Consider the following 26,074-nt stretch of genomic DNA (forward strand, 5'->3'; position numbering starts at 1 on the left):
AAGTAAACATGCAAAATCAACATCCATTAAAGAATCGAACTGTAACATACCAGAGACCAGATCCTTTAATTCCTTCGAAAAATGCCAGATGTCCCCCATGCTTTGTTGTTGCCAAGACAATATTTTTGTTTGCTCTATGACGGAGAAAATATCAGCTCAAGTGAATTGTTGCCAGGGAAAGATGCCAATTATGAAAAGGGAGAGTATATTAGAGGAGCATCACCACCTGCACTCATCCCATGGAATGGCCTCTGCAGTGCAGAGTGGGTCGTCCAAAGCACTGACACAGAGTAGTGGGACAGAAACATTTCCCACATAACTAGAACTGCTACATCGTCTGTAGTATGTATCCACGGTCTTGACAAGGTACGATGTAATTGTTAACTTACGAGAGAGAGAGAGAGAGAGAGAGAGAGAGAGAGAGAGAGAGAGAGAGAGAGAGAGAGAGAGAGAGAGAGCTACCTCAAATTTCCCAACAAGGCAGGTGGCATAGTTGTCAAAATCTCTAATAGAACGGGACTTTAAAGCACAAGAATACAAAAAACAAAAACATCAGTCGGAACAAAGCATGAAGAAATTAAGTAAACCACTTGCCAAACAGGAAAAAAGAAAAGCACCATCAGATGTAAAATTATAAAAGAAAAATGTAAGTATGCATCATATATAACCTAAACATAGAAGAATCTCAAGACCTAATGACTTGCTGCTTAAGACAGTTAGAGGAAGGTGAAGATTTGTGGGCTATGTACTGTTTGTAAAATGTACCGTATGTATATGAAGATTGTACCTTTTTTGAACTGCTATGAAGGTTGTACCCACACATTCTCTTTTGTATAACGTAATGGGGTGTGCAAAAGGAGAAAATAATGGCATTTGTTACTTTTGCAAAACTTGAACAATAAATGCATATCAAACAGGTTCTGTTACAGAAATTTGAAGCACGGGCTTCAAAACAGGTTCTATTTTCAAGGGAAGACATCCAATATCGTTTTACCACTGATAGAGTAAACTGTTAAGCACGGGCTTCAAAACAGGTTCTATTTTCAAGTGAAGACATCCAATATTGTTTGACCACTGTATGAGAAGATCGTTTTTTTTTTTTTTTTTGCCCGGCAAGTACGAGTAGATTGTTAAGCTATAACATTGCTGTCAATAAAGAATTAAGGTAATGCCCCAATGTTCTGTTGTCTAGAAGTAGAAATATTTAGTCAATTTTGAAGGAAACCAGATCATATTTTATGTCCTGAACAACCTATGATAATATGAGCTTCTAGATCATTTGAAGCTGAATGGCGCAAAACTACGAGCTATTTTAGTCTACAAATAAAGATATGCTCATGACTTGAAATGTTTACCCCTACATCGCTGAAATCCTACATGGTAGCAGGACAATTCATTTCCTGAGAGGAAACCGTACCTTTCTAATGCCTTCCCAATCGGCAAGGCGTGAATAATGAGGTTGATGCCTGAAACAAACATTTAGATCCTGTTACACAATGCCAAGCAACAGGATATGCCCAGAACTCAGTTACTCATTTACAAGGTTTCTTTACGAAAGTGGAAACTTGGTTAGTTGAAGATTCATTGATTTGGGAGTGCTTATTTAAATTGGTATTACATTTGCATGTTGAACGAATCAACTATGAAGATGGAAAATGTCTTACAATTGTGCATAACCTTGAAGGCCAATGCAAAGAGCTCTGTCATATAACTTCTGTACAAGCCTCCGCGAGATGAACCTGTCACCAATCTGGGAGGAAGACAAAAGAGAATTCATGTTACGTTAACAAAACATGTAATAACAACTAATTCAAACTGTATGGTTATTGTTCCTTCTAAAGTCCTTGGGGACAAAAATAAGAATAAGCTTCCAACAAACATTTAGGCCAGCAGGCAAGATGCTCTCACTTGGATATTTTGGAGATTTCGATGATACTAGAGTAGTCTGGAAATCTCACAGAAGTAAGATATTCATCGGATACAACAAAGGATGTCAGATCTGTACCAAATAGATCTAGTGCTGGAACCATACATGTTACTCATGTCTATTTGAAGAAGGTAACTACTATTCAGATGTAATTAGAGAATCAAGGATTACAGCAAATATGTATATTTGTTGGTCTAACTACCTAAATGGTCCTTACAAAATACAAGTTGTGTCAATTTCGTCCCTGCAAAATTTTTTGTTTCAATTTCATCCTTACGTTTTTAGAATCAATTCAATGTTGTCCTTGCCGTCAAATCCCTAACGGCAGAACCCCCTCCATCCACCCCTACCTGGCCTACACAGTTTTCCCCCCAAAACCCACCCACTTCCCCATCGGTTTCCCCTTAAAATGAAGGATTAGGGCTTCCCCCAGGTCGTCTTCCCCATTTCAATCCGTAAATGCGATCCCCATAAACCATAATCGAACTTACCAAAAACCCTCTCCATCACAAGCGCATCATCGACTCAGTAATGGCTACTTCTTCATCAAACAGCACTGTAAGCAGTCGAAGGAAAAAGGTTTGCAAGTGTGGCGAGACAGCAGTGCTGTCGACTTCATGGACGGACGATAACCCGTCTAGGAGGTTCGTTGGCTGCCGCAACTATTACGTAAGCAATGGTTTTGAGAGAAAATAACAGTATTTATTTTATACATTATTATCCGTAATCATTCATTTGTTACTGTAGGATGGTCAACCATGTAACTATTTTCGATGGCTTGATGATGAGATATGTGATCGTGGTAAGATTGTTATTCCCCAATTGAGGAACGAGAATTTGAAGATGAAGGAAGACTTGTTGGGGATGAAGGAGGAACTGTTGAAGATGAAGGAGGAACTGTTGAATTTGGGAGAGCAGAATATGAGTTTGGTGGTTGAGAATAGGAAGTTGGCAGATGATGAGTTAGAGCTGAAAGTCCAACAGGTGGAGATGAATAACGATTACCTAAAGTTAATGGATGAGAAGTAGAAGCTACATTCAAACTTGAAAATGATGGCTGGAAGGGAAAAATTGTTGTATGTGACATTGGTATGGGCTTTTGTGGCTACTGCCATTGCTGTGTATTTGTATGTTACTAGGGGATATGGTAATGTATGTCAAGTTGGATTAAGGGGATTACCTAAATAGGGGAAGGTGGGTGTAATGAAGGCAGCGCAGTTGTTGGATGTTGTAGGTGGATGTTAAAATAGCTTAAGTTGTAGGCCTGTTTATGTATGGTTGTGGAAGCTTTTGTAATGGGAGTTGGTCCCTTATTTTGTAATGGAATCCCCTATTTTGCAATGTGATGGGAAGCGTATAAGAAATTGAAAACGGAGCAGCGCAAGGACAATTACAAAAACGATAGTTTAGAGAAACTCTCTCTAGACTTTTTTCAATAATCAATAATCAACAATCAACTGCCCCAACCAAAAGGCAAACAATCCGAATATATAGGCCGCAACCCTAACCCTAGAAAGCATAAAGAAACCCTACCGAAGTTATTACAGACCCATAAAAGAGAGGAAAAAATAAGAGTTTTGAAAAAAGAACGGGCTGAAACTAACTTTCCTGTGAAAAGTTATAAACGAAACAAAAATAGGCCAAAAACGGTTCGAAAGCCTGCTTGGAGGCCTAACCGGCCTTAGAAGGCTAAAAAACACACAGCACATGGCCGAAGGCCATGTGTCCTGACCGTTGGGCCGTTTCGGATTGAACCCAAGTGGGCCCAAAGCCAAATTCCTCGGTCAGTTATTTACAAAAATACCTATTAGTAGGAATCCAATTTGCAAGAATACAATTACCACTAATGACAAACCAATTGAGCCAAAGCATGCCACTGTCCTTCCATTAAAAACTAACATCCAAAAAGATTTCAGTCATACCTTACAAAAAAAGAACCAGTCCAGCATGTCTTAGAAAAACAACAATTCAAGCATGGCTTACAAAAACAACCAGTCATGCCACTATAATTACAGGTTGCCTATAGCTGGCCCATAAACAGTGGTTTGTTACAAAAAAAGCCATGTCTTACAACATCCAATAGAAACCATGTCATTCCATTCATTTGCCTATAGCTGGCCCATGCACTGATTCTTGACTAGGGATGTTAAAGTTTGAGTAGTCCCACATTTGTAAGAGTGGCCTGTTACTGACCATTGCCTTTACTTGGCCTCTTCCTTTGCCTCCTGCTCTATCTCCATCTCTGTCTTCAGCTCTTCCTCCACCTCTTCCTCTAGCTCTTCCTCCACCTCTGCCTCCATCTCTTACTCCAGCTCTGCCACTAGATCCACCACTTGATTCAGCTGTCACTGCAGTTGCTCTACCACTTAGTCCTCTGCCTCTTCCCCCACCTCTTACTACAGCAATCTTCTCTTTGCCCTTGCCTGTTATTGGAATGCTACTAGCTGTCACTACACTTAGTCCAGTACTTGGTTCATTAATGGTGATGCCTCCATAACTAAGTATTGGTTGTTCATAGCTAGGGGTTGGTGCCTACAACATTGAATGCATAAATCAAGTGAAATTCTTATTAAATGTATAAATAGTAAATGGGTCAAGGTATATGCTTTTACCTTCCTTTTGTTGACCCTAGATAGACCTGCAGTTGCATTATTTTTGTCCAACTCTTTGTTTCCACCAACCAATCCCTTGCAAGTCCTCCTGTTGTGTCCAGTCCTGCCACACCTTTTGCAGGCCACAGTTGTGCCTCTCCTTACAAGTTTTGTTCCCTTTTTTGGCTCATCTGCCTCCCTTCTTCTTTGTTTTTTTGTTCTTCCAGTGGGCCTCCTACGTGGTGGAGGCTGTATTGGTGGGAGGCCAGTTTTAGCCCACATGTTTGGCCCATTAACAAGGTATATCAATGGTGCATAGCATCTCTTGTAGGTGGATACTCTAAAATAATCACTTACATACTTTGTGACATCCTCCTTATTGAAAGTGATGCATGAGATAGCATGGGAACAAGGTATCCCAGTGAGTGTCCACTTCCTACAAGTACACTCCTTTGTTGATAAGTCAACAGAAAATGATTCATTTGATATTATACTTTTCACTTCATATTTTAACTCGCCAGACCATTTAGGTATCCAATTAGCACTATATCTTTGCTCCCTAGTCAATCTTTTCTTAATGACAGGGCATAAGTCCCCTTCAACCTTTTCTATATTCTCCCTATTCTTTCTAAACCTGTTCATAAGATACAACCTTATTTCCTCCATCATACTCACAATTGGCTTCTCTCTAGCCTCCAATATGGTACTATTGAAACCTTCACATAGGTTGTTTAGTAGTGTGTCTGTCTTGGCATGGCCACTGAAGGCATGTCTGCACCACTTGTGCCTTGGTACCTCATCAACCCATTTAAAGGCTTCAACATCACAACTCTTGAGTTCATCCATAACTCTTTCATGTGCATGAAGGTATGTTGCTGCTGCTGCCTTCCAAAACAGTTCATGTATAAGGGCCCCAAGATGCTTCTTCCTCAAATTGTTATACAGGTGTCTACAACAAAATCTATGTTCGGCACCTGGTTGAAGCTCTTGGATAATTTCACCCAAACCCTACAATATTGAAGTGAATATAGTAAATGACAATGTGATTGAATAGGGAGTAAATGAAAATGTGGTACAATACAATCATCTAAAATGTAACCTAACCTTTTGCTGATCAGAAGTGAAAGTGAGGTGTCTTTGTGTGCCCAAATCCGACAACAACAATCTCAAAAACCATTCCCATGCATCCTTGTTTTCAGCCTCTACAACAGCCACTGCAATTGGAAAATATTCTTCATTTGGATCCCTTCCCACAGCTGCAAGCAAAATACCACCATATGGCCCCTTCAAGTGACATCCATCTATACCTATGACTAGCCTACAAGCTTCCACAAACCCCTTCTTGCATGCTTCAAAACAAATGTACAGCCTCTTGAAGATTGTCTTTATTGAATGCCCTGCAATCTCTGCCGATGCATCACCGTCATTGTAGCCATTCACACTCATTTTGATAGTGCTCCCTATGTTTGATCTCCTCAGTTCATGACAATAATCCCAGAGTGATGCATATTGCTCTGCATGTGAACCCTCAACCTTGTCCAGAGCTCTCCTTTTTGCCCTATATGCCTTGCTCCTCGAAATGTGAACCACATATTTCTTTTGTACCCGCTCTTGAATTCTACTGAGCTTAATGTTTGGTTGGTCTTTCACTTTGTTAATCAACTTGTTAGATAAGAATTTGGAATTCAATCTCACATTCTTGTATGACCTTGTACAGTTATGCTCCATGACACATGTCTTCATCTGAAAAGTTATTTGCCTTGGTACCTTTGACACTAATAAAGTAAAAGGGCATTCTGTCTCCTTGTCACATACAGCTCTAACTCTCTCCTTGTCATTTTTGGTAAACTTAATCCCATAACCCCCTGCAACAGCATATTCTGTAACTGCCTCTTTAAATTGTGTAAGGGAAGTGAAGACCATACCTTCCTCAAATTTAATGTTCTCTGCCCTTTTAACAGGCCTATACATTGTGTGTGGAGGCACTCTCTCACCCTCATTCTCTTCCTCTGACTCAGATGATCGAACCCCACTCAGTAGTTCTTCACTTTCATAGTCACATTTAATACCCTTTTCATCAGGTACTTGAGTATTTTCCTGCTCTTCGTCACTACCCCACAAGTAATCTGAATTATCAGAATCATCTCCATCCACTCCAAAGTCTGTGTATCTATCAAACAAGTCATCATCCTCTTCTATAGGGACATCTACATCAACAACACTATCATCACTATCACTAATACTGTAACAAACCCCATCACCATTGTCATTTTGGCACTCGTCCAGTACAAATACCTCATGTATGTCCAAACCATCTCCAGAAAGTAGTGGCAATACTTCATCTTGCAATACAAATGGTTCTTCTACAGTATGTTCAACATACACCTCTATATTACCAGTGTTCTTAGCATATGAGGCCATATCCATTGCATCACTATCTCTAAACATCACCCTTAGTCCTCCACCACCCATCTCCATCCCAGGAACCCTATACCAAATGTTTTTCCATTGGGAATACCCAAGATTCACAGCAATCTCTTCCATTTCCAGCTTGGACCACTTATCTGAGTCAAGGTCATTAACGTGGTTAACTACCCCCACGCACATACCTAGTTGGATTTTCAACAAACAGGCCCCCATGGTGTATTTCAGCTGTAAAAAAATGCCCCATCTGGCAGAACATGCAACAATAATGGCAAAAGTTATGTTATGTAATTTATAGACCTAATTTATAAACAAGCAGGGGACCGCATCACTGGTAATGGGGCCTCTGTGTCCCCAAGGCATAAAAAAGAGATTCTTTAACCCCCACTACAGAATATGTGCAATATATATATACACACACACACACACACACACACACACACCCACCCACATGCACACATTCACACGCACCTGCTAATGTGCGTGATGAAGAGAAAGGAACAACACGCACCTGTTTGTTGTCAAGGCTTCACGACAAATTGACTTCCTCAATCAATAGATGGAGCCTTTGTTTCTCCAATATTTCTGCAGATTTTTTTGGTACAAGACTTCATGACAAAGCCCTAGCCCTAGTCATCCAATTTGGAGGGAAACTGATGGGGAAGTGGGTGGGTTTTAGGGGGAAAACTGTGTGGGCCAGGTAGGGGTGGATGGAGGGGGTTTTGCCGTTAGGGATTTGACGGCAAGGACAACATTGAATTGATTCTAAAAACGCAAGGATGAAATTGAAACAAAACATTTTGCAGGGACGAAATTGACACAACTTGTATTTTGTAAGGACCATTTAGGTAGTTAGACCATATTTGTTTCATCAAATACATTGCCTATGTAGGCTATATAACATTGCTGTATCAAGGAATGGGCCGACAACATTTACCAAGCTCTCAGACACTAAATAAAAAATGACACCATCAGCACATGGATAGACGAACAAGTGAATGATAAGCTTGAAGGAGAAAATGCACAAAATAAACAAAACCCAGACAGACGACCAGAAGGACTGCACGAAAACCACACAGGGAGTCTTGAACTACCTGTTAGTACCTAGACATTTAGGCCTTATTCCAATCTTTTAACTCTTTGAACCCCAGACATCCCTACTCTTTAGTGGTGCAAATAAAGCTGCAACTCACCTTCGCAACTTCTTTAACTTGATCCAAGACCAAAAGAAAAATCTCACACAATTTCCACTTTACCACTTTCTGAATAGAAACAGAGCTCAAGATCTCTCCTAACCCAAATACTGAAAGATTTTGGTCTTAAACTCAACGTTTACACCATTTCCTAGCAACTCAAGCTTATGGAACAATTGGTGATGTGATATGGTATCACAACCATGTTCGAAGAAGTTTCCAGGCGCAACTCAAGCTTATGGAACAATTGGTGATGTAATATGGTATCACAACCAAGTTCGAAGAAGTTTCGGGTTCAAGCCTCTCCATCTGCCTTTGGTCCCTGATTGTATTATGTTTTTTTATGTGAAGGCAGTAAGGGTGTCAAACAGCTCAATATGAAATTTTTAGTCTCGGTATAAGCAGGCTGAAGAGAGCTCTACCAAGCCTTGGCGGACCGAACCCATGTCAATCACAATTATAAGAAGTGGAACCCCAGGTTGCCTTCGGGCGAGAAAGAAGAAAAAGGCTTTTCACACGGACGCGGGTTCGAACTTGGGATTCACTTCTGTCACCAAAAGCTTCGATCTTTCCTCCTTCAACTCGGCTTCCTAGTTGCCTATCTGTAAGCACCTTGATCGTCAAGGCTTGCTAAGCTTGGCTAGTGGTGGCACCTTGCACCCTAGCTAACCGGTGGAATCAAAGGCATGAGGCAGGCATGTCTTTACAAGGTAACCCGATGGTGTCGGTTGGTGTCGGCATTGGTCCCTTAGGCAAGTGGCAGCTGTGATGCACGTGAAGGCCCGATGATAGCGAGGCATGGATGCTAAACGAGAAGCAGGCTTGTGGGACAAGGCAATCAAGAAAACGGCTAAGTATTGGGAGCTGGGGTTGGATCACGAAGCTGGCTTGGCAGCCTTGAGTTGGCTCAGGCAAAACAGAGGCAGACTTGAGTTGGCTCACGCAAAACCGTTATTGACAGTTAACAACATTCTGCACATGTTGCTGGGAGCATTGTCCAACGCAGAAACAGGCAGTTATCAGCAGTTTCGGCCTGGCAGTTTCAGTTTTCTGTGTGCTGGCATATTCTGGGCAAGCTAGCACAGCCCTAGAGCAGTTGGGGGTGTCAACTGCAACATCATGGGTTTGCCCCATGATCTCATGCACTTAGTGGCCATGTTTTTTAATGTATAGCCTATTTAGGCAAGGCATTTTCGTAGCCTAAGACAGAGGGATGTTCTGTCTAGACTCTTGAGTGTTTCCTTTGTAAGTTGGTGCTTAATAAAGGTTGGGACGGTTCCCGTAATTCTTGTGTGTGTTCTATACGTTCAAACATATCGGGTGTGTGAGTAAACACTAGTTGGCTGAGACCAAGTTGCTGGCAAACTTGGTGCCATCACGGGCAAAATTTCTAGGCGAAAAACAGCCCCGTGACACTATGTAACATGGACTCTTTTAATTGTAGTATACCCGTGTCAAACACAAAGCAATCGGGTAAGAGTACGGGATCCAAATCCGAAATGTTTTGTTGGACATTCACCAAGCAAGCATACTACTAAATTGAATTTTATAATGATCAATGCAAAGAACTCCTATATGATGTATGAAATGTCCTAAGGCGCCTTGTAATACAACTTATCCTAGCAAATAAAAGTAATATAATGATGAATATAAACACTATGGCGTGTCTCTAGGTCCTTGGCATTCAAAATTAGATGAATCCAATAGACATTTAATCACACTCAACCCCATACACGCATCTACATAACATAGAGAGTTGAAGTACCCAAAGTTGGGTAGTGTGCGTGCCCCCGGTCCGTGTGCGACACGTGAAGCGAATACCCACATTGTCAAGGTCTGGAAGTGATATGCAGTACAAGTGTGGTAGTAATGTGGAGTACATAGCTACGTTTTTGGGTTGAGTTCCACCCAAATTATGTAACACATTATAGGACTGTGGATTGGGGGTTGTCCTGGTTTCAAGCATCTCCATTTCTTACCAGTCTAGGTTCTCTCTCTGTTTGGAGAAATTTTTAGGTGCAGATAGGGTAAGTCCTACATGGTACCCATAAACCAATGATGGCGTGACAACACTTCTCCAAGTCAGCTTGAGTCAGTATTCGAACACGTCAACCGTTAGCCCTTCAAAACTAACAATGTGAAACTAACGGCCGTTAGGCTTCTGTCAATTGTTCCTTACCAAGAACCAACTCTCTCTCCCCCACATTGAGGGGAGGGGACGAGAACTTCAGGCCTCCCACATTGAGGGGAGATAATACAGTCTTTTCCCTCTACATCCCGTTTAATTCCAAATACACTGCAGAATGATACCACCTCACGTCAGACTGTAACACAAAGTATGATCACCAGTACAGTACAACCGCGAGCCATTCCCAAAGTAGAAGTCCAAGTATTGGGTATTTTATGCAAAGACACTAACCAGTAGGTCCCATGGAGAGCAGATGGCAACAGCCCCAGCAACAGGAACATTCTCCCCATGCTCCCCGAGGTACTTTACCTGAAAGAAATAATTTAAACATAGTATATATCAACATGCTGACATGTTACATTTTTATGCCAGTAAATGTGATAGCAAATCGCTCTGCAATATAAAGAATGACAATAATGGATAGAAACATCTATGGTGATATGCTGCTGAAAAATATGTAATAAAAGCATCACAAACAACTATAATCAAGTACCAAAGCAGCAAAACAACTGTTACTTGAAAAATGTACGAAAAATGTTACAAGAAATACTACATGCAAGAGCAACAGAGAAAGATGGTATACGTGGCTTGGCCACGATGGCCTATATTGACAGGGAAAGTCAATAGTACTATTATCTTACTCACTCCTCAAAAACAACATGCAATCACAATCATAGAACTGTGAAGATCAAAGTTAAGACCGTTAAATAACACTCATCTCTTCAAGAACATCATGACTTCTATTCTTTAAGGATAACACCGAACTTTGAACAATTATAGCCAGTATAATTAACAAAATCAAGGAGGGTTATTAAAACTCATTAATTGCTTCAGACCATCAGTATGAACTTTGTCTTTTCATATTAAAACACGCAATTCTAATGCTATTTGGAGGCAGATTCCATAGATTATGTGTTCTTCAACTGCAAGTTGTCTTACATAGTTTGCAATGGCTCGTTCAAAGGCAACTAAACATTTACAGCAAATTCTGCCCATCTGACACATCCTTATAAAACCTAAAATAAGGTTGGTTGGAGAGTCAAACAATACAGAACCTTATATCCTCCTAATCGATAATGTCATGAATCATGATTAACTGCTGACGTGTGAGAGAAGAAGCTAGCCAAGTCCATGGGAGGTGGAGGGACCGTGAGAGAGAAAGAGTGGATAAAGGAAGAAAGAAGGCATTGGTTTCTGTTATGAAAATATGGTAATTATTCAGGGTGTTTAAGTCATGCAAAAATGGCTCACTCCATATAGGAGAGTGAGGTGAATTGGTCATTAGTCTGGATAAACAATAAATTGGAAAAACAAGATGGTGCACTTCAGTCCACCAACCCACATGGAATTATGTGGTGGTAAATAAAAATCAGAGGGGGTAATCCACAGATGGCCTATGCCACGGGGGGGCCAAGTGAAGTTTGCCCTTTATTGTTGCAAGTATGATGATCAGCGTTTATTGCCACATTTCTTTGCCTTGATCTTGTCTGAGATCACAAACACAGATTTAAGAGAGGAGTAAACAAAAATCCTCTCAATCTCTATGATGGAGATGGTTAAGTTAGCGGACTGTTTGTGTGTTGCATTCTCTATGATGCAGAGCTGTTGCAGACAAAGTATCCTAAAATTACACTAGAGGTTCTATTTTCAGTATATACACACAGACACACATGCGCGCGCACACACCTTTTTTTTTTTTTTGAACAGCGAGTTTTTTTTTTATTAATCTTCGAAGATGATACAAAGATTAACAGGAGCAAGGAGAAGGCAATCCCTAGATTGGCAAGATGCCAGCCTAGGAGACACCCTAGGGGACAAGCTCAACACCTAAAAGGCCTAAAAGCCCAGATAAATCAATTAACTCAAATGGGACGCAGCCCAAAACCCCTAATAGGCCTGAAAGCCCAAATGGAAACAAATGAAGCCCAAAGAAAACACACTAACCCTAACAGCTACACAGCCGCCGATCACCACCCGCAGCTGCAGCCTCCACGCCCCACAACCTTCACAGCGGACAGCCAACCAACACCACAAAGCGGACAGCCAAGATGATCCTCCGCCACCACCAGAAAAACCCACAGCACAAGAGGACCACCAGACTCCCGTCGCCACCTCGCAAGCCGTTAGGCCAAGGACCGATCAAAACCCAGGAGAAAAGACCGGTGGAGATGTGCAAGCCTCACCCCCGAAAGCAGCAGAGAACGACCTAGCCGTTAGGCGCACAAACTGGAGACCCCAACAGAAAATCCGGCGATTGATCACCACAACGGAGAACCAGGCCCAGTAGCGGAAGAGGCAGCAAATGAAGACGCAAGGAGAGAGGCCGAGGAAGAGAGCGACGAGCAGCAACTGGAGAAAAGGGTTAGGGAGCCGATGTAAAACATGGAGAAGTCTGCCGTCGAAAACACTCCACCGTGAAGCATCCGACACGCAACTTTTCCCCCCTCATAAATAAGCACATTTTATTAGTAAAAGGCAACAAAAGGAACACATCTATAAACGGAAAGGATCACCATAACAAAAAGACCTTAAAAGCTTGTTCATCCATATTGGAAAGCTCTACAAGGTAAGAATTGGACGGTTGGACCACACATCCTCAACTCCCAGCAATACGAAAGGCTGACCAAAGAACTCTTCTTAACACATCAACAAGCCCATGGTTCCTCTACCATGAAATGCACCATATCAAGCAAAAAGAAATCATTGTGACAAATTTCTTTTGTACTTTCCCACCATAGACCATCGTCAACAGAGAAGTAACTCCATCCCACTCCAAGAAACACCTAAGCCATACCAAACCAAAATGTTGTATCCTAATGTTTTCTACATTGCTTTGGCAACAGTATGTATCCCTATAGGTTAGCAGAACAGGAAAACTACTCAAACTTAATTAGAATCAAACTAATTATTCAAAATGTGAAAAATAACGTTCATACATGCAAGTATTGAAAGAATGGAGTCCACGTACCAGGATGTTGGCACCAATGCTGGTCCCAACGGCATACAGTGTAGCATTGGCATATTCGCGATGAAGATAATCAATAACGTCCCTTGTATCCTCAGTCCATCCAGCATTGTAAAAGCAATCAGACTGCATAGATTGTAAGAGAGGCCACAAGATAATTTTAAGCAAAAACCAACAACAGCTTTCTCAGCATACCTTGCTGGTAGATAAATTTACAACAAGTCTGAAACATGAAAAGAAGTAACCACGTAAATGGAGACTACAGTAAATGTATCCTAGATATTACCAACTCCATGAGACTTATTTATATCTAAACCCAAGTATTTTTCTTTTGTTTTTGTTTGGTATAAACTGTTTTGGGAAGAATCGATAGAGGCAGTATAATTTATAAATCATATGAAAATAAAATCAGTTAACAAATAAAGAAGAGAAAACTTCAGCACGTAGATACAATCCAAAATTCCTGTCCTATATTCAACTGCGTTTCGACTGAAGTTTAGCCATATCCGTACAGCACATAGTATTTGAACTCATAACCTAGACTCAAGGAACAAAATGGAGAAGAAGTATTACTTAGCAGACACACAAGCAGGAGAGAGAGATAGAGAGAGAGGTACACGGGCTTATCCTTTTCAGATCAAGTAACATTAGGTTCTCATAGAAGAATAATGCCAAAAACTTAACTCTGGACATTGTCCAAGATGAAAAGTTCCCTTCACATTAACCCAATAGGTACTGCACAAACAGGAGATTCTAAGTTACCATACTATTCATTGCATGTGAGCATGTACGCGCACATGCACACACATACATACAGAGATAAGACGGGTAGCACAGGAAGATTTTATGAATTTTCACAGCATTCGAAGTTGGAACATTAAGAGGCCTACACTTCCTTGATCTGTCCATTTCCATGTGGTTTCATGGCTTTTCTGTAGCATCCGCTCTTAGAGAGGAAGCTTCCCAAAGCGATATAGTCAATTGATTGCACACGTGAGTATGGATTGCTCTCTTTTCAACAGAGGCCATCCATATTCCCTGACTTCTTTACACTATCTTCAGCCCAAGCCCTATCCCAACCCCTTTCTTAAACAAAGTTGTCAAAGTATCATGATAACAGTGCTTTTTATTTGTTTTAGTTGTGGCATGCTTTGTACTTGGAACCTGTCTCCTTTTGATAACGTCCGGGCCCAAGCCTACGAGTTTCTCCCAGAAAAGGCAAAGAAAGATGAGATAGAGCGGAACTGATAAATAGTTCAGGTTGAATGTCCCCCCATAATGGTAAGAGAGTGGGAAGGAAATGAGGTCAGAGTTCCCATTTCCCAATGCTAGCAATGAGTATGACTATGATGTTCTTCTCAATCAAATTGTCAGAATCTTACAAACAACACATTGTGAAAATCATTACTTCACCAAATCATTTGAAGATAACAGAAATCATTCTAACACTGTACATTTTGGTAGCATGCCCAGTGGCGGTGGACTTCAATCTCAATATTACTCAATATATTGCCACCATGGATACAATAGCGCTACTTGTAGAGCCTGATAGATGCTATTTCACTAAGGTTGCTTTTGGTATTTCCAGACTTGTCACCCTAGCAATAAATATCGTAAGGGCAACTCTAATGTACCAATTCATATTATTCTTCATAGTGAAACAGCAGCATTGGTCGTGGATGTAGTCCAACAACCCTAATTGTGTGAATCACGTAAATTTTGTGTTTCTTGTGCCCCAAACATGAGGCTTGCAGAACTTTATTTACTCTGGAAATTGACGAAGAATAAATGGAATGCATACTCTCACAACATATTCGCTCAAACTCTTAAAGCATGAAAATCTCAACTACAACACCACTTACAGTTACAGAAACGCCACCCAATCCTCTGTGGTTGCTAACAACAACATTCCATCCTTGCTTTGCCGTATTGAAAGCGAGATGTTTTAGATACTGCATCATATCAAAAAGAAATAAAATAACATCATATTCTTTTGATTAGTAGCAATCTCAACATGATAAAAGCTCAATAAAGGCAGGTTCTAACTCGCTATCATTAACCGGAGCAATTTAACCGTTCTACCTTATAATCATTAAGGGAGGAATTTACATTTTATTCCTCTTTATTCGTTTTATTGAGCCCTGAATCTCTCCCGAGCTAGTAATTCGAATACAGAGTCTAAACTATCCTGTGTACAAAGAAAAGGTTTGGAAACCAGGCCAAAATTGGAGTCATCATTGATACCCATACAGCTCACACCACTATGGACAGTAGGGAAGGAAAGTCACAGACTCACAATAAACCAAAAAGTGCAGCCACCTTCAATTACTCAATTTCCCTACAGCTGACATCGCAATTAAAAAAAAGGGAAGTTACAATGTAAGAAGACTCTCAGTTTTAATGGTCCTCGAACAGTCTTGAAGTCATTACCTACTTCTTAGACAAATCATACTCTAAAACATCACCACTGACTATAGTACACTGAACATCCACAAGCCAAAAAGTAGCTTGCCATTGTCCCAAACTGAGATAGTTGGACATGATTAGTGGATTCACATTTCAAGAAGCCATAAGTACTTCAAATTTCAAGTTGAGAGCAAATGCACAGAGGAATGATGACACTGCAATGGAGAATACGCAACACTATGAAAACATTAGAAAAGTAAAACAAGAGTTATTTGTTAATGTAACAATCAGAAAGGACAAGTCGATCATCAACTGTTAAAAATAATAAATTGAGATTCTAAGAATTTACTAGTTGAGCTTTCAAAAACCGGGAGAAAGTTTTGATGTTCCAAATCTACTTTCTTAGTAACCAAGTGAAACAACTTACCTACATATAAGAGTGCTAGTTGGGAGGAGCCCATGGTATTTAGAGTATAACGTTAAGTCTAGTTCGAGATCATCAAATGGGCATTTGCTTCTTTCTCCAAGTACTTCTTTTAAAAGATAGCTTTGATTTAAACCCTCTTTTTCTTTTCCTGTCTTCCTTAATCAAATACAGTAAAAAAAAAAAAAAAAAAGAACTAGCCCCTCAACATAGTATTTTCTAACAGGGCGGTTCTAGGGACACCTAAAAAAGCATCTAAAAAACACTCCATAGTTGCCGATCAAATTTTGATGATCCGAGGTGTTCAATGTGTTTTAAACGTGTTTTTAAGGGTACTTAAGAGAAATCAGCTCAAAAAAATATCGAGAAGGGCTTGATCCGTGCAGTTTTTCATAAAACAGTTTCTGTCAGCATTCATGAAAAACTGCTCAAATCAAACTCTTCCTGGTCATTTTTTTTGCCGATTTCTCGCTGGTACTGTTAAAATCACATTTCAAACACATTGAACGGTTCAGATCATCAAAATTTGATCGGGAATTGTGAGATTGAGATTTGGGTTGTTTTTTTTAAATGTATTTTCAGGTGTCCCTAGAACCGCCCTAATTTTCTAATTTACTTAGCTACTGTATTTTTAGTTGTAAGAGATGATTTTATAACTTCATTTTTTATAACAAGAGAATTCATGAACAACTTCTTCTTTTGTTTTCCTTTTCAAGTATTGGTAATTTGATGAAGTTAAAAAAACTTGAATTTTGTTCAAATTTGAGTTGTTTGTCTCTCTTATCTCTACCCCCATCTTCACCCCGTTCCACCCGATAACCTCCTTATCTTCTTCTGAGTTTTGCCCATCATGACCGCCCAATGGATGTGCCATCCCTGCAGCAGCAACTTCAAAATTCCTACACCAACCCCCAAAATATTATCTTGCCGCACAATCAAAACCCCTACTATATGTAATCCAAACTCATCCACAAGTAACAAGTGGTGCTTGCATGGTAGATTCCATCTACAAACTCGGAAGTAACCAATTCGAGAAAATTAGGAAAGTTAAGAACTTAGGAGGCGAAGTTGATTTATTCAAAACTCAAAAAAATTTGTACTCCTTCCTTCCCTTAATAAATGTCCATGTACCTATTCTGGACATTTTAAAAAATCATTTATATCTTCTAAAGTATATCCTTTTTTTTATATACAATATGGATCTTGTTTGATAGATCTCAATTAGTTCTATTAGACAAAGTTTTGAAAATTATAAAAAAAGGTATAAATTGAAAGATATAATTAATTTAAAAATAACATGAAAAAGTGCATTTGGACACTTATTTAGGGATGGAGGGAGCATTAAGTTGAAGAAAAATGCTTCCAAGAGCCGAAGTACAAAAGAAGCAAACTTAAAGGGCAAGGTGAGACAGAATAACTTTAAAGGTACAAGTGAAATAATAGTAAAACTTAAAGGGGTAGAGTGCTATTTTTAAGCAACACCACATATCCAAAGCACCAGAAAACATAAGGAAGCACTTGAAGACATTAATAGAAAGAGGTATGACATAAATAAAACATACAGCAGAAGCAGAATCACTTGTTAGTCCGGGTATGACTACCATAATAGGAGTTGTGTCATCTTTAGCAATTGAGCTATTCCGGTATACGCCCTCTCCTGAAACTGTAAGATAAATGGACCCATAAATGCATGGAACATTGGCAGTTAACCATGTGACGTAGGTAAACTATTAATCATGCATCACCCTAATTACATGCGCATCAAAACTGTGTAATATTGGAGTATTCATCAAAATGTTCGTGGGCCCAGTCGAATTGCAATATAAGCTTCTAACACGACAATTATGTTTACAACATCTAGTATACTCTATTCAATGATATTATAAGCAAATTATTTTGGGAAACCATAATATATATAAACCTCAAATCAGGGACCATGAGTGAATAGCACAGCCGCCACCGCATAGAAACAGCACAATCAAGGAGAGAACAAATTCTGATCGCATTACACAGACAGACAGACAAAGATAGACTCTTTAACTTTTTTTAACCTTAGGGGCTTCTAGTGAATGTAGAGATGTATATGTTGAACTTCTATGCATGTATGACGGAATGAAACAGAGAGGCGAAGAGTTGATCAATAAATCGATTCAACGTGACAGAAAATGGAAAAAAAACTGGAAGAACTGAAGGATATCACTTGGACATAGATTAAGACCAGATATAATTCGAAATTAGATAATGTGGTTTCCTTCTTTGCCAACCAGTGTGCTACAGGCATAAATCCCTGGGTAGTTACCGAAAAAAGAACATTAGCTTCCTGCTCTTTCAGTGTGCTGCAGGCGTAAACCCATGGGTAATTACCACAGAGTCCAAGATAAGTACTACCCAAACTCCATACAGAATTGGGGCAAACATGTTTAATGATGGATAAGTATACCAATTCGTGATGGATAAGATTAAGAAACTACAGCATGACAATCATAAAATGCAACATCTTCGCATGGAAATGACATCCTATGTCCAAGGATATGGAATAGTAACCAACAAACCATTGAAGTTCATCCTTCCCAGGTAAAAATCTAAAAAAGTCACCAAATCACGCAGAAAAAAGCCAGAACCAAGTAGTTTCTATTGAAAGGGTGCCATTATCTACATTGGAGACAACAACAGGCCTAGTCTACAATGTCTGATGTGAATGTATTTGGCATGTGTCGTCAGCTGCAGAGTCATTTAAGAAGTGTTGTTAGATATTACCGTCGGTATTCAACAGCCAATCCAAAGCAATTGTACCACCATCAGATGCATGAAATAAATGTCTGAGATAACACGTTAAAATAGTTGTTAGAGGGAGACACTGGATTACCTTCAAAGACTAAAGCTGGCAAACACATAAACTTTTCCAAGAGATTTGAAAACCAACACAAAAAATAAATTAATTAATAAAACAAAAACAATAAGGAAAATCAAACATATTGATTTAGGATGATCATTTTGATGCCAAAACTAGTGTTCTCTTAGAAGTACACAAGAATATCATTGTTTCGAAACTAAAAATGAGACACTGATGTTTGAAGTAAAGCTGAAAAAGTTATTACATGAAGAGCAATTACGAAATACGAAGTGCTTTGGCACATCAGAGAATGGTCTGGCAACCCTGCCCACAGTAACGGCCACAGAGGCTCCTTACTACTGACAAGTAGGGAGTACAGCAAGATCGAGGTAGAGTTCATCCTAAAATTTAACAAATCTTTGGGCAAAGCAGCATATAAGGAAAAGTATAAGAGAAAATGTCAAAGCTGTATAATCTACCCTCCATATTAGATAAACAGAGGCATTGTTTGATCGATATTGTTTTCCGAAAATATTCAGACGCATTGTGAGTTCTTGATCCAACACTACACTGCAAAAGAACTACATATTCCATCTATGCCTCATACTGTTGCACATGTTAGTCCTACAACAATTCAGATTTACAAAGTTTTGCTTCCCAGATTAATCTGAAAAAACACTCATGACCGCATTGGAGCATTACCTACCACAATTTCCTTGGTGGACGTTATTTTTGTTTCCTTCTCCTTTCTCCTTTTTTTAGAATAACCTGGCCTGACATGAATTCCTTCCATAACGTTTTCATTCTGGGCAGAACTATTTTAAAGAATGATTCATCCATGTTTTTAAAAGAAAGTGTACTTAAAGTATCATCCAGTTGAACAAGAGGATATAAATCTCACATTCCAGACCATAAAAGGCAAGCCTCACCGTCTGTAGCTAAAAGCAGGAGGCCTCCCAAAGAAATTCAAGAAAGTAGTCTGAATATGAGGACTCGCGAGCCAAGGTGTTGCTAAATACCTACACATATCAAGTACCAATAAATCAACCAAACAAAATCACCAAAAAGTTGACGTATACTCATGTACATAGAGCCAAATATCTATTCGAACGTAATAAGCCAATATTGGGAAATAGTAGAGAAACATGAAAGTTTAAATATTAGGGGTGAAATAAAAACCGACGGACCAAAAAAACCAACTGATCGGTTCGTTTTTTGGTCGGGGTAAGGGCAGAATTTTTCCGGACCGATTCATTTTCAGTTTGGTCTAGGTTTCCTGGAAATTTCGACTGACCGAACCGAACCGAACTGAAAATGGACCGAACCAACTATATAATTTATATATTTTTATATATTTCACATTATTACATTAATCTCGACCGTTCATCTATTTTCTGTTTAATCTCGATCATCCATTACAAACCCTAACTCTCCTCTCACACATTTCATCTCTATCTCTCATCTCAGTGACATTTCAAAATTCTGATCACATCTCAGTGACAAATAGGTTGGAGAAAGGAAATTTTTACAAAGTTATCATGGCAATCAAGCAAGTTTTAATAAGGGCCTGCTTATATCAAAATGCTATAGGGTGGAATAGAGGGATTTCATTGAGTCCTAAGGTTATTATTATTTTTTGGTAATTAAGTCCTAAGATGTTACAGCTGCGTGTGTAGTTTCTGTATTTGCAACCTTAGTACCCAAATGGAACTCCTTCAATTTTGAAATGTAATTAAAAAACAGGTGGAATGTGATTGAAAAAATGGTTGAAAAAATTAGTGAAAACTGGTAAAAAAAAATGGTGAAAACAGGTGGAAAAACAGGTTCACAACTTCACCTTATGGGTTTGGGCCATTTGGCCAACTGTCAAATGGCCCATTTGCCATTTGGCCCATTTCGGGCGGGCCAAAATCCCCGACCCCACTCGAACCAAACCGAAATAATCCGGCCAGGATCAATCTTGGAAATAATTACCCCAAACCGAATCGGTCCTTGAAAATTTCACTCCGAACTGACCGAACCCGAACCAAAATCACACCTAGTAAATATCCAAATCAAGCACCAACAATAAATAAACTCAAACACACCAACAAGAAGCCGATGAAAACCCGACCTATTAGAAGCCCATGCACCGCTTGAGCGAATTGAAAAACCCCATCCAAATAGGGGTTCCGGCATTGCTTCACCTTCGAACGCACACAATATTACTCTATAACCGTTTCCTAGTGTGAGAACAATCCTTCTTTAAATAAACCAAATATTTGAGCAACTTGGGTGGACCAAAAAATGACCCTCTCCACCCAGGTAGGGACGTGGGGTGGTTCACAACTTCACATCCATATCCCCTAACCTGTATATCTGCACTCCTTGAGTAATTTAACCTTTCGTGACCTGCACCTTCACCTAGGTGCTTGCACTGCTTGATTTGAGTGCCCACAAATTTCACCTCATGGTGCCCGCACCCACACACTAAGTGTCTACCACGGCTCCATCTCTCCTGATGATGCTCGAGCCCATCTTGCAATATGTCCACCTTCTCCTAATAAGTGTGACCACTGCCACACATTAAACCTACGTAGAAAGATACCCGCCTCCTTGGTACACCTCTTCTGTCTCAATTTATATTTAAAGAGTTTCTTTGGTAAACATACCGGAACCTCTGGCCAGTATCCGCATTTATTGGTTCCCCTGCTCACCCATTACTTTCACTACTCGTTTGAGAATAGCTCCACTTGCAACAACATACTCCATGAGTTAGTACAAATTGCCAACCATTTGCATCTTCCCCATTGAATGAACTAGATTTCGCCAAAACACGTTTGATCATCCTTGATAAAACTCAAATATCATTGACCATTCCCACTTATGTCAAATGACTAAAATCTACAGACTAGAAGTTTACAACTTTGACCCATACAGTAACCTTGGGAACATGCCTACTTAGAATTTCATCTGTCACACGCATGCTGTCCTAATAGAATTTCACCTTTCCCCCACGTATATGCTTCCTTAACCAATCCAATTATGATTCCACCAACAAAGGGAGGCCTTCTCTGATGTTGAAAGGGAACCTCCCATGCTATGCATTTAAGCCCAAACTAATGAAATCTTACACAAGGGAATGCATCACACAGTGGTTTTGACATTACCAGTTCCTTCCTCCAACCTGCTTTTCACTGTTACAATTTTCTCTTTTGTTGTGCGAAATCTTTAAGTTGCTGACACCACCTCTACCAACCGCGCACCCAGAATTAACAACTTTGAGCTCTGATCCAACTTGCTGCGATTTTTACACCATCCCATCTATGTTGCAAAGCTTGGCCCAAATTGCCAACATCCTAGAGACAGATAAATTAACTAAGTCCAAGAGCTGGGTCCAACCATGCGTATCAAACTATCTAACACCCTCTCTCACATGTTACCCCGTCTTACACGTGAAGATGCAAACCTCTAGACATGGAATAAAATAGAATGCAAATAGTGGACAAATGCAAAAGGAGATACTAGAACTCAAGACATCTCTCAACGTGAGCTATGATACCATGTTAAGTTACAAATTGTCCCAAAAGTTTAAACTGTTACACCATGGGCCTAATAATGTATGTCAAGCGATCTAATGAAAATTCTTGTGGAACCTACAGAATACGTGTGAGATGGAAAAATACTTGAAGCACACCCCCTTCCTCAAGGGTAAGTAAGTTGTGGCTCACCCCAATATCCTTAAGACCAACATGCCTTGGGCTATTTATAAGCCATATGCCTCCTCAAGTGCAAATGCTGTTCTGCCACTACCTTTCCTTGGTCCCCATGCAATAGGACGATAGCCATGTACCTATTGGGAAAACAATATTTCAATGAGAACACAATCTTGCTCCCCAACACCAACTAATTGAAGATTTTCCCAACCCAATTAGTGATTTAATTCTCCTTTGCCAAGCCCAAATATTTGACCAACATGGGTGGTGTCGGGAGCGATCTGACTTCCCTTCGGAGTCTCTGATTTGGATCGTACTTAATTGGACCTTCCTCTCTTAGACCAACCTAGCCTGCAAGATCAACCACCACCACCACCAGTGCCTAACCAACCGTACGCAGCCAGAAGGCACAGTCAATCTCAACTCAAGAGATGGAAAGTGTTACCTCCAAAGCGTAACGTGCACGGACAGGGGATCGTGTAGTACGTGTTTTGGACCTCTATTGAGACGAATGCAGCACAACCCTTTTTGAAGGGCCGCAGAAGTTGGTTCGATATTGCCTTGCTCGTGAAGGACTAAACAATTTAGTGAATAACAATAATGAAACAAGAAACAACTAAAGCTACTTGTGTTGTCGTGAATAAAGTGCATGACAAAAGGAAAGAAAAAGGACAAGGACTTGCTAATAGTCTTTCGTGAAAAGGAAATGAACGAAGTTTGCAAGAAGTGGACAGCCTTCACGCGGCCGAGCTGATTTCCATGCGGATCCTTCGTCTTTAATAGACGGCCTTCACGAGACCAAGTGCCATGTGGACGGCCCGAGCCGGACGTAATTCAACCCAGTCCGACTCGGGCCTAGCTCCGCAATACCACTGACTTGGGCCGCACGCCCATTCCAGCGTGCCGGCCCGGCCCGAACACTTTGTGCTTTGGGCTGCCCGCATGCTAGGCCCAACAGGTGCTTCGGTTTGGCCCACTACAGGTGGACCCAACACCCAGCAGAAATTCGCAACTCTCCTAATTAAGAAAATAATCGGTTTGCATCTACCAACGGGACTAAGCCATTCTACTAATAGACCCAATCCTCCCCTCATCAACTTCTCTTCCTTTTCAAATTCCACACGAACCTATCACTACCAAAATCAATTAACAACCCTACGAATTGAGAAAAATTCAAACTGCGCACCAACCCATTACTCTAAAAATCAGAAAACACCAAAAGAAATCAAAATTAGAAAAAAATATTGGACAATTACATACATACCTTCCATGAAGAATTTTACACTTGGAGGCCACACCTTCGTAGATCTCAGAGCACGAATTGTACGTCAGTGACACGGGACTTCCACGGAATCCCGTGAGAAGATCTTCAAGCAAATGGAATTCCAAGAAGTTGTACAGAACAACAATCAGAATACACAAAAGACCCAATGCGTAGTGCGAAATGGGTATCATCGAGATCGCCTCGAAGAGAAGTCCGTAAGGGTTATCAGAGCAATCCATGATCGGAAGGGAGAGAAAAATGAAATCCCACAAAATGCAAGTAGTTTTTGATGGTTGGATTTGGTGAGCAAATTCAGGAAAAAATGAGGGATATCTAAGTGTTGGGTAGAGGTGGTTGAGGAGAGAGAGTGAGAGGTAGGAAGGAGATGAAGCTATTAATGGCAGAGAGGGAAGAGACGTCTGGAGTATGTCACCATTCCACGTCAACCCCCAATTCAATTCGCGTACAAAAGCTAGCTCTAGCTCGCGCTCGCTAGCTAAGGTACGTCCGTGAGGAAGGGATCTCGCACGAACGCATATGTGGCTGTCCAAACCGAAATAATGGGCCCAATAAACCCAGCTTTTCCCTCTCTCGCTAAATTGAGCGGGGGATTAATTCAAAACATTCCGGTCAAACAAATCAAACCCACCACCTTAAAGGCTTAAATTGAAAACCAGGAAATCTCTCTCTCTCTCTCTCTCTCTCTCTCTCTCTCTCTCTCCTAAAACAACTGACCGTGATCACTGATCAGGTTTTAGAGCAACTCTTGTTATCTCGGTTGTGATATCTCCCGGTAATCTCCGCCAATTGATTCAAGAGCCCCCATTTGATTACCACCAAGAGGCATAGTCGGAGACAAGGTAGCCTTCTCTGTTTCATTTCAGAGTTTCTTTTCCTTTTTGTATCAAAATATTCTTACGAAGCAGTCATTGGTTAGAGATCGGGCTTACAATGCACTACAAGTGTTCGTAGATTTGCCCGAATGAATATAAGTATTTTGTTTGGTGGTTCAACAACTTTATTTGTCATAATTTGTGATTATTTTATCATTTTGAGAAATCCCAAACACACCTCTTCCAACTATTTTCGTTCTCCTTTGTGATAGACGGCTAAGATCAATTTTATATATGAATCTAACGGTCAGGAAGATTTGGGGGAATTGATGCCCAAAGCCATGCATAGCCTAATCTTCGAACATAACGAAGTTGGAGAAGAGACGAAACTCCTCAGTAGGCCAAATCGAGGGGGTGTTTGGGAGCCATTATAATTATCCATTTTCCAGGTTTTTTTCGTTTGGCAGCTCAATTTTGATGATGCATTGTCCCACAATGCATTTTGAAAAATATCCTTTAGAGAGACAATTTGAGAATTATGAGCTTTTTCATTCTCTTTTTGGATTATCTTTCCAAATTCATAATCTATTTTTTAATGTTATGCTCAAAATACCCATTCATAATTTATTTTGAGTATTATCCTCATATATCCCCAATGATTAGGAATTAGATGGGTTCTATTATATTGTTGTTGTTGTTGTTGTTGTTGTTGTTGTATTATCCTCCCAAGCACTACTCTATTACAAAATCCATTCTGAATATATCTCCAAAATACTATACTAGATTCATAATCTATTATTGCCACAATTCAAAATCAATAACTCACGGTTCAAAATACATTAATTAGGCTCCCAAATGGGTGTTAGACACCCACAATAGCAGCCAACCTAGGCCTATATAATTGCTTTTTCTCAAGTCGTGTTTTTCGGTGGAAGATAGAGATTCCTCCTTTCATTTTCCATAAAAAATTGTCGAGCCTAATCTTCCATTGTCCAAGTATAAGAATAATAGCTTTATTATGCTCATATATACCTAACTTGAAGAGAATAACTGTGGGCACAGTACATGTGACCGGTTTTTGTCATTCTCTCTTGATAATCCCAAGTTCCCAACCTCCATAATCTTTATTTGTTCTCTTAGGTACAAATAGTAGTTAAAAAAACAGGGAAGAGTAACATATCTTATAATCGTCGATCACTCCTTGGGCCTAGTCTCACTGTTCATTTGCGGAGCCAATTAAAACTTGGATCCTATATAAATTGGCCCCATAGTTAAACACCTAAGAGATTTTGACCTAAAGCCTAACAGAGAAGAAACTCATAAATCCCAAA

The 26,074-nt window shown here is 40.0% G+C and overlaps 1 protein-coding gene across 6 annotated transcripts in view; it reads right to left on the bottom strand.

Annotated features, from left to right (window-relative positions):
- The window catches only part of LOC131329041 (embryogenesis-associated protein EMB8), a 29,868-nt gene extending 4,478 nt beyond the window's left edge, over positions 1-25,390 (bottom strand). For 2 of the 6 annotated variants that reach the window (XM_058362085.1, XM_058362080.1), the window contains exons 1-12: positions 23,911-25,390; positions 19,881-19,970; positions 18,876-18,937; positions 17,681-17,781; positions 15,151-15,240; positions 13,292-13,414; positions 10,555-10,632; positions 1,665-1,750; positions 1,418-1,466; positions 463-519; positions 227-357; positions 51-134 (exon numbers count right to left, since the gene is read on the bottom strand). In XM_058362085.1, the coding sequence (XP_058218068.1) occupies positions 51-134; positions 227-357; positions 463-519; positions 1,418-1,466; positions 1,665-1,750; positions 10,555-10,632; positions 13,292-13,414; positions 15,151-15,240; positions 17,681-17,781; positions 18,876-18,937; positions 19,881-19,970; positions 23,911-24,149 (1,190 nt within the window). In that variant the 5' untranslated portion in view covers positions 24,150-25,390. Of the gene's footprint in view, positions 1-50; positions 135-226; positions 358-462; positions 520-1,417; positions 1,467-1,664; positions 1,751-10,554; positions 10,633-13,291; positions 13,415-15,150; positions 15,241-17,680; positions 17,782-18,875; positions 18,938-19,880; positions 19,971-21,064; positions 21,194-22,661; positions 22,993-23,910 lie in introns of those variants that run through there. The other 4 variants (XM_058362084.1, XM_058362083.1, XM_058362082.1 and 1 more) reach the window with 4 other exon arrangements.
- Between the last annotated feature and the right edge of the window lie 684 nt (positions 25,391-26,074).

The sequence above is a fragment of the Rhododendron vialii genome, chromosome 6a (assembly GCF_030253575.1).
Source record: "Rhododendron vialii isolate Sample 1 chromosome 6a, ASM3025357v1".
In the NCBI taxonomy this organism is placed as follows: Eukaryota; Viridiplantae; Streptophyta; class Magnoliopsida; order Ericales; family Ericaceae; genus Rhododendron; species Rhododendron vialii.